The 19,989-nt window shown below is 39.0% G+C and overlaps 1 protein-coding gene across 1 annotated transcript in view; it reads left to right on the top strand.

The window, feature by feature from the left end:
- Nucleotides 1-19,786, top strand: part of pparg (peroxisome proliferator-activated receptor gamma) — a 47,943-nt gene extending 28,157 nt beyond the window's left edge. Inside the window, exons 4-9 of the mRNA XM_050037490.1 lie at nt 4,788-4,926; nt 10,354-10,553; nt 15,007-15,124; nt 15,289-15,482; nt 15,630-15,873; nt 18,441-19,786. Of these exons, the coding sequence (XP_049893447.1) occupies nt 4,788-4,926; nt 10,354-10,553; nt 15,007-15,124; nt 15,289-15,482; nt 15,630-15,873; nt 18,441-18,688 (1,143 nt within the window). The 3' untranslated portion in view covers nt 18,689-19,786. The remainder of the gene's footprint in view (nt 1-4,787; nt 4,927-10,353; nt 10,554-15,006; nt 15,125-15,288; nt 15,483-15,629; nt 15,874-18,440) is intronic.
- Nucleotides 19,787-19,989: the final 203 nt, after the last annotated feature.

Here is a 19,989-nt window from a genome sequence, read left to right as displayed (position 1 = left end):
GAAACAGAAAATGTACCTATACACTCAGAAAATTCCACTGTCACTGTCATTTATAACATTTTTTCCTATGCATTGTTTAAGGAGCAGCTCCAGACTTTATACTCGATGGCATCACAAATTTGTTTCAGCACTCTAGTTTTTGGATTTGGGTGAAAGTTGTTCATATTTACTAATTTTTTTGGACAGTCTTAGACCATAGGAATAACATGTATGAATTCTGAAAATGGGTGTAGTTCCACTTTCAGGGTAATGTTGTCAATCTTTATTTGAATAAGTGCACACAGTACAACCAGCAGGGCTCCGCTGTCGTATTGTTGTTCAGATTTCAAAATGAACTGTTTGGACAAAATCCAATATTTATTTTTTTAAATTCTGGCTACCAGTCATTTAACAGTTGCCTATTGTGGCTTAAATAGCAGTGTACAGCAGTAGAGAATAAATTGATTGCTGCTCTGAAAAAGTAATGCTCAAGATCAAAGGAAAAAAAGAATTGACAGTCATACCACCCTAGAGTCATGTCAGGAAGTGGTGATGCTTGTAACAACTTCTACTGCAAATTGTTAGGTTTTGTTTCCTTGCTAGTCTTCCTTTTTCTGTCACCATATGTCTGCCTCAGGTGACATGTTGGTGGAATAAATAAATCTATAATTCATTTTATCATCTCTTTGATGTCTGTCACTCTAACCACAAGCCCCATACATTTTCCACTCTGCGAGGGCTCAACCCCAAGCCTGTGCCTCTACAGACGCATAGGCAGCCCCTTAAACTCTCTGTTAGTCTGTCAGTATAGAGTATAAATAACTAATAGAGAGCGGGGGAAGTTTCACACATATTTCCATTTTCTTTGAAACATCGAGGCATTATATGAAGAGCTATAAATTGAGACATTGTCCTTCAAACACATGTGAGATGGATTTTCAGAAAAGGCAGCAGCAGTACAACTTATGCTTTTTTCAGTTTGGTCCCAAGAAGGTAAAAAAGGCTCCTTCGCGTGCACTGTGTTTCTGTCAACTTCAAAAAGTTTCTGCAGTGAGAGACAAGCTCACCCTAACAGTAGCTCTTTTAATAGAACATGGTAGATTTTTATTATCATAAAAAGTAAGCTGCCTTTTGAAAACATAGATACAACTTAGTCTTATATATTCAACATAGCATTATTACAGCAACATTATATGTATATAATTATGACATTTATTGTAATTATTATATTATATATTATTATTATATGTATATGTTTTGTCATAGCGACAAAACCTTGACTTTGATACCATCAAGAAAAAAAATCTTGACACTGAATGACCAAAATATGACAAAATGACTTGGTTTTTCCTGTGTGGTTATAGAAACCACTTGTATGATGCAACTCAGTGCAATACACTTGACGACAACATTACTCAAAGGATAAGTCTGGTGATAGTCTCTGTTTTTGCCATTGTCAGTAAATCCCATGAAAAGACGTTTCCTCTCACTAACATGTACTATCTGTGTCGCCAAAGCCTGATTTATCTTATTTCTCCAAAGATTGTTAAAAACACGTCAGTGAGCCACAGTTTTAGTCTTGGCGACATGTTTCTTTAAAGCCATTAACGTGGACACTGTGGTTTGTTTTGACTCTGTCCCACAAAACACCATTTTGCTGCCGTAAGTGCAGAACTTGTCAGCAAACCAAGCCACAAATTTCAGGTTATTTATTGTCAAACACACAACAGTTACAGAAGAGCAGTTGTTGGCTCCCTCCAACAATGCTCATTAAAGGTATACTATGCAGGAATTCTCAGTTACTGTTTGTAAGCAATTTTGCCAGAGAAAGTGAAAGTAAAAGCCATCCCTAGACTGGTGTTTTGTTTTACTAATTTTCTGTTTTTGGCGCTTGGCTCGGTGTGCTGCTCACGGTCTGGCTCCTGGTTGCTACCGACCTCACCTGTGCATGTTGCGCATAAACGTCCTCAACACAAGATGAACAGACCACCACCCACTGCTAGTGGGTCATAAATGATGATGATTGAGAGGAATTACTTTTGTATAAGTTCACACCAGCAGACAGTGGTAGTTTGCACTTGTCATTCAAAAAGGGAAACTGGAAGACCATCATGATACTAGTTAGCCAGTGAGCACATAAACAATACAATCCAGTGTTGAAAGGACAAAGTATATACTGTGCGTCAGTGAACAATAACACAAACCATCACAAAATGTTTCCGCTAATGAGCTCAATAACTAAAGAAAATACCTTGTGTAACAAGTTTGTTGACTCTTGACTTTATCTGTAAATCTAGCAGCCCCACGTTTTGCTGGTGGCTGGTGCTAATTTCCAACCCTGGTATACACACACTGGATAGTCGAGGTGGTTTGTCCCACAAATACAATACCTACTCCTGTTTGATTAAATAGTTTATTAAAACTACAGTGCCTCGCTGTTTTAGGAAAATTTTGTCAGCTGTTTTAAAAAAGGAAGTACGTATGTATTTGTGATGAGTAGATTTCCCTTTTATTTATACAGTATATGAAACCAGGAAGTTACACTGAGATTGAAAATCTCTTTTACAAGAGAGACCTGGGCAAGGTAGCATCCAATTAAAACACATTTAAATGCAACAAATACAACATGTAATACAAAAATCCACAATAAAACAACAATTATTCAAACATAGTGGCGTAGTGTGTGTTGAGTCAACGTGTGATTAATTTGTAGGCTCTACATTGTGGTGGTAATTTAATGAACGGCAGTATATTGAAATGTGTTTTTAATGTTAGTGCAACACAAGTATTAGAAACTAGTAATATAATAAAATCAATAGTAATATATTAAGAAATGCAACATGACCCCGAACTACAGCTTTGAGCATTACCATAGAGTTGATTCAGCACCTCTGTGACACTGTCAGGACTGTTGTGTTGGATTTACTACAAAGTACAAGGCACTTAAGTCATACTGTACCTTCGGAGGCTGAATGAAGGTAGGGTACAGTAGTCATTGTTCTGCTAAGGTCTCAGGGGAGACTCACCAGAAGAGGGGGTCAGCCAAGCAGGCAAACACTTAATTGTTTCAAAACAGAAAACATTCTTTATTGAGGTGGGGCCTTGACCCCCTTTAACTTCCTCCTTCTTTAAATAGCCGACAATTAAAAAAAGAACATCTGTGGATCGTAGGAATGCAGATGCCAAACACACCAGCCTTCACGTAGTACGAGTCCAGATGTGGATTTTTATGCCTTATCAAAAACCGTCAAATACTATTCGCCCTGTGAGGCTCACAGACCACAGGGTTATTCTTTTTGTATCTATTCAATTCATGTTTTCATTAGCTTTCTTAGTCAGCATAGACAAACACAACAGCCATTAAGAAACCCGTGACTGTGTGTAGGAGTGTGTGTTAGCAGTTTGACCATGACTACATTACTAACTGAGATAAGCACACATCTTATGGCTCCTTTGGTCCTAAGGTTGAAAACATCAAAGCACAAATCCAACCTGAAATGCAGCCTGCTTTTAAACCCAATATGAGTGACTTCCTCACAGATTAGAAATAACCAGGTATCTAATCTGCATCTATCAGTCAATAGATGCTCTGTGGAGCTACTCCACCAACAACATACTGTAATCAGAGGGTGAATATTAAAACAGGAAATGGAAAATCAAAAGATTTTTTTTCTGAATATAATCAATATCTGTTTTATCTTTACTCTTTCCACTCCCACCTTCTCCTGTCATGTCTCACACACAGTGCTAGGAACTAGTTTTTTTTCCTTGACTGTATCTGTTATCATACTTTAAATGTCTTAATTTGCCAACACAAATAGTCTCTCAATCCTTTTCCCCCATTTTCTCAAAGAGAATAGTCACATTAAATAAGTACATGCATAAGCCCTGCTCTAGTGTAAATCTCTTGGCAATTATTATAGAATTAGCTGAACTAACAGTGTAGAGCAAATGTCAGGGTTTCCAAGGTTATTAAATTACTTTAAGATTCAGGAAATTAGGAAAAAACATTTTCCAGGCATGAATATCTTTTGGAAGTAAAAGAAGGTTTTGGAAAAGGTTTGAATTTAAATTGTTTTGTCTGTTGTCTAAAATTTGTTTTTAAAAGTAATTAAGCATGTCTAATATTACAAGAAATACCTTCCTTGTATTACTAATTCAAAAATCTAGTTTCGTGTGATTCACATAGACCAGACCACATTGTGTCATCGCCAAGGCTACGCCCCCTGTTTGGGGGAAAGAAACGTGCTGTCACATGAAGAGAGAAACAAGAAAATGCCTTTAAAATATGTTGTGTAGTGGGTAAAGGCTTTCATATTGAGATTTGAGGCTCATAAGAAACTGAATACTCACTGTCAGTGTGGTAAATCTCTAAATGATTCTGGTTACAGTCACTACTGATGGAAAGGCAACGTGAGCTTGAGTGGGAGGCCACAGTAGTACAGTCATACAGTAAAGCAGCTTCAGACTGTTGTCTCTTACTAGATTTCAGCGTGTAGATCAAACAGTTTGTGTTTACAGGTTGGTTATTTGCAGACAGCACTACCTAACCTAACAATACCTGGTGATTCAATCAAATAGATGTCAGGCAAAAGTGTGTGTGTATTAATGTATGGCTGTATCACTGTACATGCCTACCCAGTTTAAAGTACCTAAATAAAGTCATGGAAATGGGGTAAAATATATGGAAAAGTTTTGAAAATTCATTGGTAAAAATGTGTGGGAATCCTGAAATGTAAAAGGTGGGATATTGTTAGTGACTGTATCTAAAGTATCTGTGTCTCTGTCTTTCTTTCTCTCTCTCTTAGGGTTTCTTCAGACGCACAATCAGGTTAAAGTTGGTGTATGACCACTGTGATCTTCACTGTCGCATTCACAAGAAGTCCCGCAACAAATGCCAATACTGTCGTTTCCAGAAGTGCCTCAATGTTGGCATGTCACACAACGGTAAGATATGTGATGCAGTCACACTCACACAATGTGCTCGAGTCACTTTTATTAAAGGAAAACTTGGGTGTGAAATGAAAACATTTACAGTTAGGCCATGAAAAGCTTCACTACGTGACTAACAGAAGTCAAAGCATTTGTACATTCAGGTGTTTTTGTTTTCATGCCTTGTCTTCAGACACCAATGAACCCCCTATTTACGCTCACTATAAATAAGCAGGCACAGGTTAAAAGGTTGATTCTTCTTTGAAATCCTGGCCTCCTTGCTGGCCTACTATTGTGCCTCTCATGCCCTCTGAGAACAGCAGATACATCTTCACCACACTGCTGCCAATTTGGTCTTCGAGGTGTGGTGTGTACGTAGCGATGTACACCGCTGCCTTATATGTTGCCAGTTGCTTCCTCTGTGGTCTTCAACCTGTATTGTATGTTTCAGTTCCCATCACTCGTGCAGTGTACCTGCCACCCCAGCAGCATGATCAGAAATTAATTTAGTTATAGGTTCATTTTAACCAGTTTATTTACAGTGTGTTTTTATCTTTTTATTCTCACCTTAGTAAACAGTGTTGTGAATTCGCCAAAAGGCCTTTTTTCATCTGTGGTCACTTAAGATTAAAATGAAAACAGTTACTGAGATACTTAATGAGCTTGCAGTAACGATATAACACACAATATCTTTATGATACATTGTCATCTTACAATTTACAAGCAATTATATGCTTTGCTAATGAGGTTTATCAGTGATCACACAGTCCCCATTGTGCACACACTGTTGATTTAAGAATTTTAAAGGTATACAATGCAGGGTTGTCTGTAACTCTTTGTAAACTCACTAGCCAGGGTGAGTGAAAGTAAAAGCCAACCCCAGATTCACTCTTATTTGGCATTTTGCCTTGCTACGTTTGCTTTTTTACGGTGCTACACCTGAGAGCTGTGGAGGTACACACCCATAAATGTCCTGAACATAGAAAATAAGAAGAAAATAGGAAAATACAGGCAGAGTCTCTCCACACACTTCTAATGGGTCATAAGTGACGATTTAGAATGGATTACTTCTGTATGAGTCTATACATTGTATTTTAAGAAAGTCCTACATAATATATCTTTAATTAGAATGGTCAAAATTAGACTACATTAAAACACGAGCAGAGATCAAATGAAATCAGCAATTCCACATGTACAAGCCTAGTTTAGCCATGGAACATCCACACCGGTGTTTTTACTAACACAGGTGGAAATTTACCAAGTACTGCAAGGCCGCTGGGAACTGTTGACACCTCCCACGCTCAGCCACCTGTGAGCTGATCGGTTGTGCGTCAATTTAAATGCAGTTTACTGCAGCTTCCGCTGTTCATGTAGTTTCCATTTATTCACAAAAAATATACAGCTGATCTCAGGTATGATTGTATTGCAGTGTGTGGTGGTAACACAGTTTGTTTATATGAATCCTCCACACTGTCTGCCATCTGCCACACATTCTGTTTCTACCCTCTGGTTTTAAGTAAGTGTAGTTAGCCACTGAATCCAAGGTAAAAGCCATCAGACTACAGCACAAGGAGCTTCACTACAGACGTACAATGTCTACAGAAATACTGTACTTGACAATAAAATTCATTTTCCATTAAATATCTCTGCCCTCACCCTTGACTGTTAAGCTGTAGGATGGTTTTGTTTTGTCAGCCATTGTGGGTCACTGGAGCGCATCAGCAGGCACAGCTGTAGTCCATTTTTAAATGAAGTGCTGTCTCCGCCTCCCCAGATGAGTTTCAGCATGGACCTCGTGACTGTGTGGGCGTGCACAGGTTGAGCTTGATTGACATCTCACTGACTCTCCTGTTAGTTTTGTTGCTCCTGTTAGGGCGGGACGACTTACAGCATTCACTCTTTTGATGTATGATCTTGTTGATCCATGAAAATTCTCAGCATAGTTTTGCACAACTGGAGTCTTAAGGTCCAATCACATTTGCCTTTTGTCCAACTATATTGCTTCCTGCTGTGCACTAAAAAATCCAGAGTAACTGCAGCTGAAGAAGATGTGTAATAAATAATTGAAAACACCTGTGTGGGTAACAGGGCCTCGAGACTAGACCTGGTATCACCACACCATCTGTGTCTACTTCTGTTACATTATGCACTCAGTAGTTTACTTTATAGTAAGCATTAACTGAGATTTTGCATCTTCGCTGACAGGTATAGAGTCACACAAATGTGGATTTTTGCATCTATAAAAGAGCATTGCATTGTGGGATTGTTTGCAGAAAGTCTACACACTACGTTTTTGTTCCATTGTGGGACTTTTTTGAGGGCATGTCAAAAATCGGGCTTAATCTGCACAGTGCCTGTTTGCATGTGGGTGGTATGATTAAATTTACTGGTTATCTCCCTGCATTTTACGAGCACCCAGAGCTCCTTGCTCATCTCTTAGTTTAAAACTTGATATCCGCCCCGTTTTTCACTGGTTTTAGGACTGTTGCTCGAACTAAAGAGAGTGCTACTGCATCTTAGTATGCCTGCCATCATGGACGCAAACTAGGCAGTGCTGATCAAATATAAACCAAAACTCTGTTACTGCATTGCCTATTTTTCTTCACAAAATGTCTTCAGAAACAGATTTCAGCAAACGGTTTGGCTGTAATATGAGGAAACAGGAAACAGGTGCTATACTATTTCCTGTATTGTTAAAATGGATCCAACAGTAAAATGAAGTAGTGCTGATAGGATATAAACCAAGTTCTGTTACTGTGTTGCCTATTTCTCTGCTCAAATGTTTTCAGAAACATGTCATAGCTTACTGTTAAACTGTAATTTAAGACCATTTGTCACCAGCTGACTGCCATATTGTTTCCCGTGCAGCCAAGCTTGCGTTATGTTAGCCACCGACGGGAGCGTTTATGGTCCAGTGCAGCGCAGTTTTTTCTGGTAGTGGTAGGTTTTCTATTTCTTGAGCGAAAGCAAACTCCACAGCCCTTTTATTCTGTTTTCTCAGGTCATGTAGCACCAGTTTTAAAAGTATTTACATCCTTTTCCTGCAGACCATCTTTCCACTAGTGAAATACGTCTTTAAGACATCCATTCTAGCTGAAATGCAAGTTGGTTTATTACAGATACTACAACCTCTGCTTAAGCAAGATGCTGGAGCTGCAGTTTGAGCTGGTTTAAGGAACTTTAAGGTGATATGCGCTAAAGTCTGTCAGCAAAAGTGAGCACCTTTTTTTTTTAGTTAATCTCAGATTTAGAGCACTGAGGATTTGAGGCTCAACAGCATAACTGCTTTACATTTACAGTATGCGACAGGCACCTACTGTAGTTAGTTTGTCTCTCCTCTCCTGCCACTAATCTCACTGTCCCTCTCCGTGCCTCCTCTTCCCCTCATATCACTCTATTGTTATTTCACTTGCTACAGCCGATTCTTTGAACGTGCGCGCTGTGTTTTTTTTTAATTTATCAATGATTGACGTCTCAGAGTACATAGACCACAACTGATTTCACCAACCTGCTGTGTCACCGCTGCGGGCTCGTTGCCAGTTGGTGGTAGGCCACTTCAGTTCATTTGTTTAAGGTGTGCATTCATCACACAGTCAGCATTACACAATCACATTGCGTAGGCTTGAATGGGGGATAATTAATGACTTCCACTAACAGAAAAAAAGGGGGGTTTCACCATTTCGCAACTTAGCATCAAATTTCAGTTAGATGACAAAGATCATTTTCATTCAGCATAAAACCTAGATTACAATTATACCTTTGTCTGCTGTAATGAAACTTGGGTAATGGAAAAATCAAACGGGGAAAAAAGTATCATCAGTTTGTCTTTCACTGAAAGAAAAACGCTTTTGGAAAAGTTTTCAAAGTGGTGTAGCTATTTTTAAAATTAGTATGAAGCTAAAAAGAAAAAGTAAAACCAGTAAAAAGTGACATTAATATAATGTAAAGTTACGAATACAATTACATTTCAAACAGCATCCATAAATAATTTATTAAGGTTATCATGAATACAGCATAACACCATAAAATAGATCCTAAAATACATAAAGGTCTGGATGTTCTTGCACACAAACCAACCCATCTTCTTAGAAACAGAAATCAGATCCAGCTCCACCTATGTGTGTTTGTAAAAGCACACTGTAATATAACCTGCAGCGTATAACCTGCAGGAACAGGTGGGAAAGGGAGGAGAAACTGTGAGACTTGTATAAATGTATAAGATAGTATTTCAGGTTTTGCAGTGAACTGTGAAACACCATTACCAATCAAACTACATAAACATGTTATTAAAGGGAACTACATTTTGTAATTGCTTGATGAGGCACGCCTCATAAAATCATAGGAGGAGAGTTTGTTGCATGTTGTTGCCAGTAGATTTTCCCATTCACTGAATGACGGTATGAGCCGTGACTCATTTGTAGAAGTTGTCTGAGCAAGGAGTGCGTGTTTCTCAAACTTTAAAAATCTTTGATTTCCTTAGTTTAGCAACAGCTAAAAACATTTCCTCTGTCTGAACTGAGTTCTTCCATATTGTAATACATGGATTCCTCAACGTTTGTTGTTTGCTGTAGATAGCAGGTCATTTTGTGGACATTAGCTGGTCGATCTGGTTCATTGATCTCTGTCCAAATATTAGAGATGTGATAAAGAAATGAAACAACAATGATGGTCACTCACCAGTGTCACTCACCAGTAGACATAAAGTGAATAGTTTAGTAATAAATTAATTTCAACAGCATTACAGCACTTTTATTCTGAATTTTAGGGGTCATGTTTGAGATGGTAGATTTTGTCAGCGGCTTGATGTGTTTTGTAAAAAATTTGGGAGCATGTTATAACACCAGGCCAGATTGAATGTAAAATATACACTGTTAGTCTTAACTGTTGTTTTGAATAACTGTGTCTTTGGATAACTTGGCAGGAGGAAAATTAGTCTTAAATTTGAATTTCCTAGGTCTTAATTGCCACAAACATTTTATCTAGTTTAATTTATCCATCTTTTAATTTTTTGTCATCAAAATGAGTCAAGCTCTTCTGTATGAAAATCCATATTTCTGATGTTACAAAACATTTAAACCTACCACTGAACATAATACTGTCTTTTTACTTTATACTTGCAACTTACCTGTTGGTAAAATGTACATTAACCTCACTCACTTTCACAACCGTATTCCTACATAAAACCTGCCACTGCACGGAACCACATCTATACTGCTTACGTTCATATTTACCTGCAATGCTTGAATAAGAAAAAGATGGTTTGTCAAAAAAAGTAGTCTTAAATTTGGTCTTAACAGAAGGACTATACATTAATGTTTTGTGTGTGTCGTGTGCATTGAAGTCCAAACATATTGCTTGCAATATGTTTCCGTGTGTGCTCTTACATACTGGATCTGCCGAGTGCCTCTGTGCACTAATGTGTGTGTCTGTTTCCTTTCCCAGCCATTCGTTTTGGCCGAATGCCCCAGGCGGAGAAGGAGAAACTGCTGGCTGAGTTCTCATCCGACATGGTGCACATGCACCCGGAGGCGGCAGATCTGAGAGCTCTGTCCCGGCATCTGTACGAGGCATATCTGAAATACTTCCCCCTCACCAAGGCCAAGGCCAGGGCCATCCTCTCTGGGAAGGCTGGAGACATTGTGGTAAGCAGCACTGCTTTTATTCTACTTTACTTCTTTTTACTTGTATATATACTGGTGGGGGAGTGCTGCCTTTGGCCTGTGTAAGCTTAAGACCATTTATTATATTTTCTACTGCACATTGAATGACGTTTTCATCTCATACTCAACCAAAAATCAGATACAGGACATAAAAACGCCTTATTGACTATGAAAAATGTGTCTTTACTTACACATATATTAAAGCACAGAACTGTCTCCCATGTGCAGCCTTGAGTTTTAAATGAAACAAGACGTTTCTGAGGGTAAAACAATAATAAACGATACAAGTTTGAAGTGCAGGAGTTGAGAAGCTTTAAACTTACAGCAGTTGAGCTCACTGCATGTGTTAACATTTTTTGCCACGCTCAGTTTAGTTCAGATGAGGTCTTTCCAAGCTGTTATTGCTGCTCTAACAGGAAAAGCGGATCGACTGGTTTCTACATGTCTTGGCTGTTAGAAACACCTCAGATTACAGTGGTCAAGCTGTGCAACAGGATCACACGGCTTCTCAGCAGTCTGATGTACAGTAATGGCTTCGACATTCCCACTCAACAAGTCAAAGTAATTTATGAAGACATTTGGTGATTTACACAAGCGGGCCGTAGGAAAATGTGTTGGCCACAAGCATGAACATGTGAGATATCATCTATTTCTGTGTTTTTGTATGTGAGGTTTGGAGATATTGAATCTCAGTATTCAAAAGAGACCTAATCAGGAAATCCACATCAACTGAATTATAAGTGGCAGACAAAAGAAAACTGTGGTAGATGTTTAAAAATGATCCACAGAGCATTTGTGACTCAGAAAGACAGACGTGATACTGTTGATGCTGATACTATTAAAGGTTAATGGTTAAAATAAGGTGCACAAGATAAAATATCCTCTCTGTATCATCTTCCTTTGCAAAAATGTAAAAACTCATTCTAAAAGTAATCTTCATCAGTTAAACCTTATTAAAAGTGCGGTAGAATAAATCTGAATAATACTAAATAACAGCCGAACCTAACAACGTATCCTCATACCGCAGTTCGAATGATATCCTATGAATTAGCGCCTCACGAGTGACGTTACATACCTCACATAAAGTTACTGCGGTTAAGTTTCAGAAAAGAAAGAAGTGAGGATGTACCTTAAAATGACTCACTCAGTGAGTTCACTCAGTTCCAGACACTAGTCTCCTGAGGAAAGTCTTGTGTTTTGTGACGTATCCACCCCCCAACCTGCCTCCGAATAAACCACTTCCTCCTTTACTCCCGTCAGCACATTGGTCACAGGATCGCAGCCTTCCAAAATACATACACAAGAGATATGTACAATTTTGGTGCATTACTTTTCGTAGGAAACTGTACAAACACTGTATGGGAACAGCTTGAACCTGACCAACTGAACCTGTTAATTAAATTGTCATTAAGTAAAAATAGTGAATTATCGCTAATGGCCAGTAGCTTTTGATATATTTTGATAGCTAGAACCGAGCACATGGACCTTTAAAATGTATTTATATTTAATTAGATTATGTGAATAGTGTCCAATGAATGATGAAAATGAGGGAGCAAATGAACCCTCAATAGTCATTATAATTATTAGTCATTGTTGTTGTTATTATTGGCTCTACAACTCAGGACCAACTGTACAGCAGCATCTGAGTCTCCTCCCGTTCTGTTGCTTCTCTCTCTGTAAAGTCAGATGAGTTCAAGGCTGCTCCGCCTCTCTTTCGTCTGATTGTTTTGACTGTTCATCACAGCGATAGCAGCCAAATGGCTCAGAATTATCTGTTTGAGGAAGTCTCGGGTTATTTACTAAACCACAGCAAACCTCTTGAAACAAATTGGGAGTCAATAATTTTATCTTCTGTAGAATATTTACATTTTTTGAACACGTGGGGCCATGAGTTGATGTGTAATCAACGTTTAACTTCAGCAGCACTGGAGACGGGTCATCAGAGGTGACGGGAGAAGAGTTTTTACAATTCTTACCCTCAGTGATTAATGACACATTTATTGCTAAATTAGTTTGACGGAGAACAATTTGTGCAGTGAATTAGAGAGTAAATGTGGAGAACTGTGGTGAGGCACTGTGGCTACAAGTAACTGAATAATGATGAATGATAAAAATGTAGCTTAACAGAAACACAAGCAGAAGAGGGTTACAGAGTCAACAAATGTCTGTCATATCAACCTCTAGCTTAAAAAATAGCCAACTTAATAAGCCCTTTACACACTTAAATAAGTGACATTGGGCCTCATGCAGCAACATTCTCTTTCATTTCTCTCATATTTTCTGTTAAGAGAAAAAATAAGAGATGTCAACTCAGGATGCACCAAACCGTCTGAACCATCCAAATCTGCTCTCAGCCAGGTGTGCTGAATGATGAATCCTACTTGATCATAAGTAACCTATCTGTTACACCCCCTCAGCACTATATATGGGCAGGTGTAGTGCCGTGTGCAAAGACTCTGACACATGCCTCGAGAACTGGAGCCAAAAACACACTGTAAGAAGAACTTCAGCCGTAGTAAAATTGACTTACTGTTAAATAAACAAAGTGAACATGTGATTTTCCAGAGTGTCAGTGCTCGTGTTACAGGAAAATCAAAAACCCAGAGATGGCAAAACTTAACTGATGCTGGGTCAGCTGCAGGGGTGAAGGAAGTATTCAGATCCTTTACTGAAGTAAAAGTACTGATACCACACTGTAAAAATACTCTGTTACTAAAAACAGTCCTGTATTGAAAATGTTGCTTAAAAATATTTAAGTACAATCAGGAAAATGTATTCAAGTATTAATATAAATGTAAAAATTAAGTTAATTTAATAAATCAAAATAATACATTATCTCATATTTAAGAGACTGTAAGCATGAAATGTTATGCATGAAAATGATTTAAATAATTATTGTATATTTTAACAAGTAACTAAAGTTTCAAATAGCTGTAGTGGAGTAAAAAGTACAGTGTTTCCTTCTGAACTGGAGCAGAAGTAGAAAGTTGCATTAGATCAAAATACTCGAGGAAAAATTGCTCAAATTTGTACTTGAGTGTAGTAATTAAGTAAATGTACTCAATTACATTCCACTGGTCAGCAGAGGGACGCACAGTTACTGAAATTACAGTGACTGGGATCAATAGATCAAGTATAGAGGTATTTCTTTAGCCCTGAAATGTAATCACCCAATCATTATAATTACTCTAAATCTAAATGTGGTTATATGATTTTCATGTTTTGTTTTTTGTTTGTTTGTTTTTTTGCTTTTTTTTTAAGTGTTCCTCAGATTTAAAATGTGTGTTTCTCTGTGGACTGTGAAAACAGGATGTTTTTCTCTTATCTTGGAAGGAGTGCTCAAGACCAGTTGTAAAATTTTCTCTTATCTAAGAGAAGAGCAAACCCAAGAAAAACAATGGTGAATCCCAGAAGTCAGTGGCTACTAACCAACTAAGAACAAATCATAGATATGAACAAAAATAAGAGAAATTTTGTTTGTATATAACTTCTTGCATGAGGCCCAAAGAGTTGTGACGTCTGTGCCAGACAATGAGATTGGTTGATGCCTTTACATGTGGTTTGAAGTGCAGAAGACTTGACCTCATTCCAGAATAAACAAGGTCACTTTTTTGCTGCACAATATTTGCGTTGTGCCCCTGGTTTTTAAAGAAATTTAGACAACTGCTCATTTAGTTTGTAGCAGCAAAACACCCTGAGTGTACTGAACAGAGCCCGGGTGCGTTTTGATGATTGTCAGCTTTTCCTTTATAAGAGAATGAACGTGCAATTTCGTCTTTCAAAAGTTACATAGTTGTGCTTTAAATGTTTATATCTGAAACTGGCAGCCTTGAACCGCCATACAAACGCTGCATAGACTATACTAAGAGATTCTTGAGCAGGCAGCACATGTACATCGATTTCATTCACTCACATAAGAAATTATTTTGTATTTCATAACGTTTAATGAGGAGTGTTTGCTGTACCTTTCTGTAGGATGTCTCACTATTCATTTCACCACTATGAAAAAGGAAGATTTAAGTATGTGAATAGCTCCATTCATCATTCAGGCCGCTGCATGTCCGCCAGTTTTTTGTTTTTTTGTCCTACCAAACTGTAAGAGCGGTTTTAACTTAGTTATGCTTCATTTACCTGGAAATAGTGTTTGTGTCTGCCTCAACCTGCAGCTCAGATTTATTTCCACTGTCAATCAGACATATGAGATGTGCAGTGTTTGCTTTTACAAGTCTGATGAATGAGCCATGACCAAAGTGCACACACAGTATATGTGATTACATCTGCAGATCACGTGTGCTGTCCTCAGAAGACCTACAGTCCGAGGAGCTAATGTTGTTTCCTTTGTCTTTGTTTCTTCCTTTTCTCTTCCTCTGCCTTCTACATCCTTTGTACCTGCACAAATCTCTTTTCCTCCATTTTCTTTCTTCTCTACCTGCAGCCTTTTGTCATCCATGACATGAAGTCTCTAATGGAGGGAGAGCAGTTTATTAACTGTAGGCAGATACCCATACAGGAGCACCAGCAGCAGGAATCCGCCATCACAGCCGGGCTCGGAGGTTAGAAACTCAAAATACTCACTATGTTACTTTCCTTGTTGAGTTAGTTTTAAACTCTGGCTGCTCTTTGTACTGAAGATATTTAAAACATGTTTTAGTATGTAATCCTGCAACTGAGCCACCTCGCTTAAGTTTTTGTCTGTGCACATCTCATCTGATTCCAGGTAACACAGGAGTTCACCCAGGGTCAGAGTATGGCTATTTGGGAATGGCGAGCATCAACGGACAGGTGCCATCAGACGCTCTAGAGCTGCGCTTCTTTCAAAGCTGTCAATCACGTTCGGCCGAAGCAGTGAGAGAAGTGACAGAGTTCGCCAAAAGTATCCCGGGATTTATCGAACTGGATCTCAATGATCAGGTAAGAGGCAAAAACACTGCAGCTCATCGATTCTGTCGCTCACATCTGGACCTACCATCACTGTATCAGGCGACGCTGGAAACACTTCAGAAACATTACTTTTATCCTAAAGATCTAATCAGCATTAACCCTTCACCTGTGTCCCAGGTCACTCTGCTCAAGTATGGCGTGATCGAGGTCTTAATCATCATGATGGCGCCTCTGATGAACAAAGACGGGACCCTGATCTCCTACGGACAGATCTTCATGACGCGGGAGTTCCTCAAGAGTCTCAGGAAACCTTTTTGTCAAATGATGGAACCAAAGTTTGAGTTCTCAGTCAAGTTCAACACGCTGGAGCTGGACGACAGCGACATGGCGCTGTTTCTGGCTGTCATTATCCTCAGCGGGGGTGAGTGGGCTTTTTGTTTGTTGTTGTTTCTCTTTCCTGCAGGAGGTCATAGTAACCTAGTCTTAGTAGTGTTGAGGGAATAAATTGATGCGACTGTCGTACATTAATATGAAGCTGCAGCCAATAGAATGTTGGCTTGGGTTACATGATAGCTGTACAGTCTTTGTGCTAATGGCCACCGTACAGGAGAAGACTCTGAGAAGACTTGCAAAACTAAAGTCAGACACGTTCTCACATCCAAAGACAATGTGAGTTTTTTGTCAAACACTATATAATTTTACAAAGTCTGGGGGTCTTGAAGGGTCACTGATTCCAAGACTACAACTAGATTCCTTTTAAGATTAAATCCCACCCTGCTCCTGGTGGAAAATACTACACCAAACTCTCTTTAAGAAATATGACATATTAACATTTGCCTACATGTCTGCAGAAACACATAACTCTAGAAACATAAGATAAAAGGGGCCATATGTTGACAGTGTTTTTGTCAATTCAGCATCAGTCTATCCATAAAGATAAACTGTATTTGTGTATGGGGTGTCGGTGGCTTAGTGGTAGAGCAGGCGCCCCATGTACAAGGCTGTTGCCGCAGCGGCCCGGGTTCGAGTCCAGCCTGTGACCCTTTGCTGCATGTCATNCTGTATTTGTGTATAAACTTTACATTTTGGATTTTGTCCCCTCAACTCGCTACCAGCCTCTGTAGGTTAGCTGCGTTGTGGCAATTAAAAGTAAACCATTTCAGAAGTTAAGATTTCTAACTCGAATAAGTGCTGGTTGGTGGATCAGATACACGCCAAATACACAAACTCTTAATCACACCACAAAATCACCAATTTCTCCTCCTTTTCCGAAGTCAAAGAGAATCAGAACTTGTTCACGCTCTTGCGCCTCCTCAGAGTCCCCTCCATGTTTACTGTCTTCCTAAGATGCTGCTTTCTGTTGTATGCTGGAGAGTGCACGAGAGCTATTAGTGTTTACATCATTGAACTTCAGTATTTGCATGAGCCAAGACTAAAAACTCACAATAATCTTAAACATGTTTGATTTTGTTGGAACTTCAAGACGAGAAAAAGATTGCATTAAGACAGCTGACTGTTTTATGACCACCTTACACCAAACGATCGAGATCACGTGAGCCCGCACCAGCTGAGGTAGAACTCTCAGGATTTTATTCCAACATTGGGAATTTGTCTGCAACAATGTAATCACTGAAAAAGTTGTTTGGTTTAAGGCCGATAGAGGTCTTAATGCTTTCCAGTGTCTTTTCCAGTGTTTATGCTAAGCTAAGCTAACTGCATCCAGCTTCATACTGAAAACACATGTGAGTGTGTTATCAACCTCCTCCTGACAAGAAAGCAAATCAGCATATTTCCCAAAAATCTGACAATTAATATTTTATTCCTGACCATCTTACAGTGCAGAATAGTGTATGTAATATAGCTTTAAACAAGTTCCTATAGGGCTGCAACTAGTGATTATTTTCATTGTCGATTATTATAATTTGTTGATTATTCTCTTGATTGATTGGTTGTTTGGTCTATAAAATATCATAAAATGGTCAAAAATGTTGATCAGTGTTTCCCAACACCCAAGATGACACCCTCAAATGTCTCGTTTTGTGCACAACCCAAAGAGATTCAGTTTACTGTTATAAAGGAGAAAAGAAACCAGAAAATATTCACATTTCAGAGAATTTTGACTTTTTTTTTTTTTTTAAATAAGTTGGTGATTAATTTAATAGTTGACAACTAATTGATTACTTGATTAACTGTTGCATCAGGTTGTGTAATTAAAACAAAAGATATTTTATGGCAGACATGTGGCATCAGAACAATTTAGATTACTGTGAATGTCAAGCATCTGCTGTTAACAATCTGTGTCATTGACCCACTGCATTATGCACGCTATCGATGGTCAGCCTTGACCCCGTTATCCGTTTACTGGAAGGTTTCACGTGGGATCAAGAAACAGCAACTTTAACATATGTGTCAAGATTTGAAAACAGCAGAGCTTTGACCCATTTTAAAAAGAGGAGGTGAAGTTTCACAGACAACTGAGAGTCACTCAACTTTGCTTGTTTCTTCACATTTTTCCTCTGTTATTGATCATTAATAGAAAAAAGAAAAGTACGAGAGAATGAGGCGTGAAGGTTTTTGTACTGTCACTCCTCTGTCTTTATAACAAAGTAAAGACTTTTTAGGAACTACTGATTAAACAATTCCAAAGTTTCAATGATTGTGTAACAGTAAATCAATCCTCACTCACAAACCCAAACTATTTGATCTAATATTGCTGGTTAGCGTGTGGATGCTTGATAAAAGTCCGGCCTTGAACCTGATGAGGATGAAAATCAGACATTTAAGTTAATAATTAACGTAAATGACTGAGATTACAGCCTGAGTAAAGATAAGACGGCTTTTGTAAATAGCAATAACACAGTTCAGTCGGGTAATAAGGGACGGCTAAATTAAGTCTTCTCAGATAATAGAAATGTTGACCTCTTAGATGCTTAACGTGTCACCAGAAATATCATTGATGTATCCTCCGTGTCTCTGTAACCCATCCAGACCGCCCTGGCCTGCTGAACGTGAAGCCCATCGAGCAGCTCCAGGAGACAGTGCTCCACTCGCTGGAGCTGCAGCTGAAGCTAAACCACCCAGACTCTCTGCAGCTGTTTGCCAAGCTGCTACAGAAAATGACCGACCTGCGTCAGATTGTCACCGACCACGTTCACCTCATCCAGCTGCTGAAGAAGACGGAGGTGGACATGTGCTTACACCCGCTGCTGCAGGAGATCATGAAGGACTTGTATTAGAAATTCAACAGGCGAAAAGGACGAGTAGAGAAAGAGGAATAAAGGAGAGATTTTATTTTTAAAATCACGACTTGTGAAATTGTAACGATGAGCACTTTGTGCTGCTGGTGTGTTGAAATAAAGGGAGGTAGCCAGACAGGCTGACTGAAATTGAGAAAGAGATGAGGAAGAACGGGGAATAGAGAAATCAAGGAAAGAAGGACAGAATCTGAGTGTTAGATCTCATCTAGACAGCAGCGCATGAATAACTTGTGGCGCACAGTCATTTAGCCACTGCTGAGCCCAGACATTCTGTGAATGAGTCGCCTGCCAAGTTAAATAAGAAACTACCACCTATGCACCAACCAGGATGAGTGTCTGCGGCTCGCTGACAGAGCGGGGACTTTCTTTTTGGCAGAGCTGAAGCTTAGAATGGCAAGTGCTCAACGCAGCCTGCTTCAAGTGCCTTCAGGAGAAATCACTGTGAATATTTCTTACACCGTGCGTAACACAGCAGAGTGCGTGTTGTCCATCTGCAGCTTATCTACATGTTGCGCTACCACTGCCGTGTCGGCAGCAGCCGTGTGTACGTGCTTCAATACCTCTGTGAATGCACACAAAAATGCATGAACGCCCGCACGCACACACAAAACAATGCACAGACAGCCATTTTCTGTTTTGGCATCAGGGTGAAGGTGCTATCTCTTGTTAATCAGCTTTATCCAAAGACACAGATCAGATTATTGCCTGTAACATATTTTTGTCTCGGCCACCTGCAGAAACTGTGAGAAAGTGAGAAGCCAACAAAAGGCATGCTGTCAGATGACGTCCTTTTGTTTGGAATGAACGCCATTTAGAAAAAGATATATGACACATGTATAATGTATATTCTTATGTATTATTTTTGTATGGATGAAATTGTCAAACGCGCTTTTCAGCTTTGTTTTATTTGAAATTCTTTAAAGTGGTTGAGTTATAATTTTTACTATGAAATTATTTTTTATCTATGCAAACTGTCCAATATGTCTGTGTTCATGTCGGGGGGTCTGCAGACAAAGGGGTCGGATTAATACAAGTGGGGGGAAAGAATTGTTGTAAATAAAATATTTTCTAACTTTTTATTCGGAGTCTGTCTCCTGCTTGAAGTCAGCCGGGTGGACCTGCGATGTACGGGCAAAAAACATTTCCTAATAATGATCTTTCTTGAAAGCATTCCAGTCACCCAGACTGGAAATCTGTTTTGCAGTCATTACATCAGCTGTCCTCAGCGTCTCTTACCAAACACACACACACCCTGTTGGAACGATTGCAACATCTGAACT

This window comes from Epinephelus moara, chromosome 24 (genome assembly GCF_006386435.1).
Source record: "Epinephelus moara isolate mb chromosome 24, YSFRI_EMoa_1.0, whole genome shotgun sequence".
Classification (NCBI taxonomy): Eukaryota; Metazoa; Chordata; class Actinopteri; order Perciformes; family Serranidae; genus Epinephelus; species Epinephelus moara.
The sequence above is the reverse complement of the archived record's forward strand: the minus strand, read 5'-3'. Positions and strand labels throughout refer to the sequence as shown.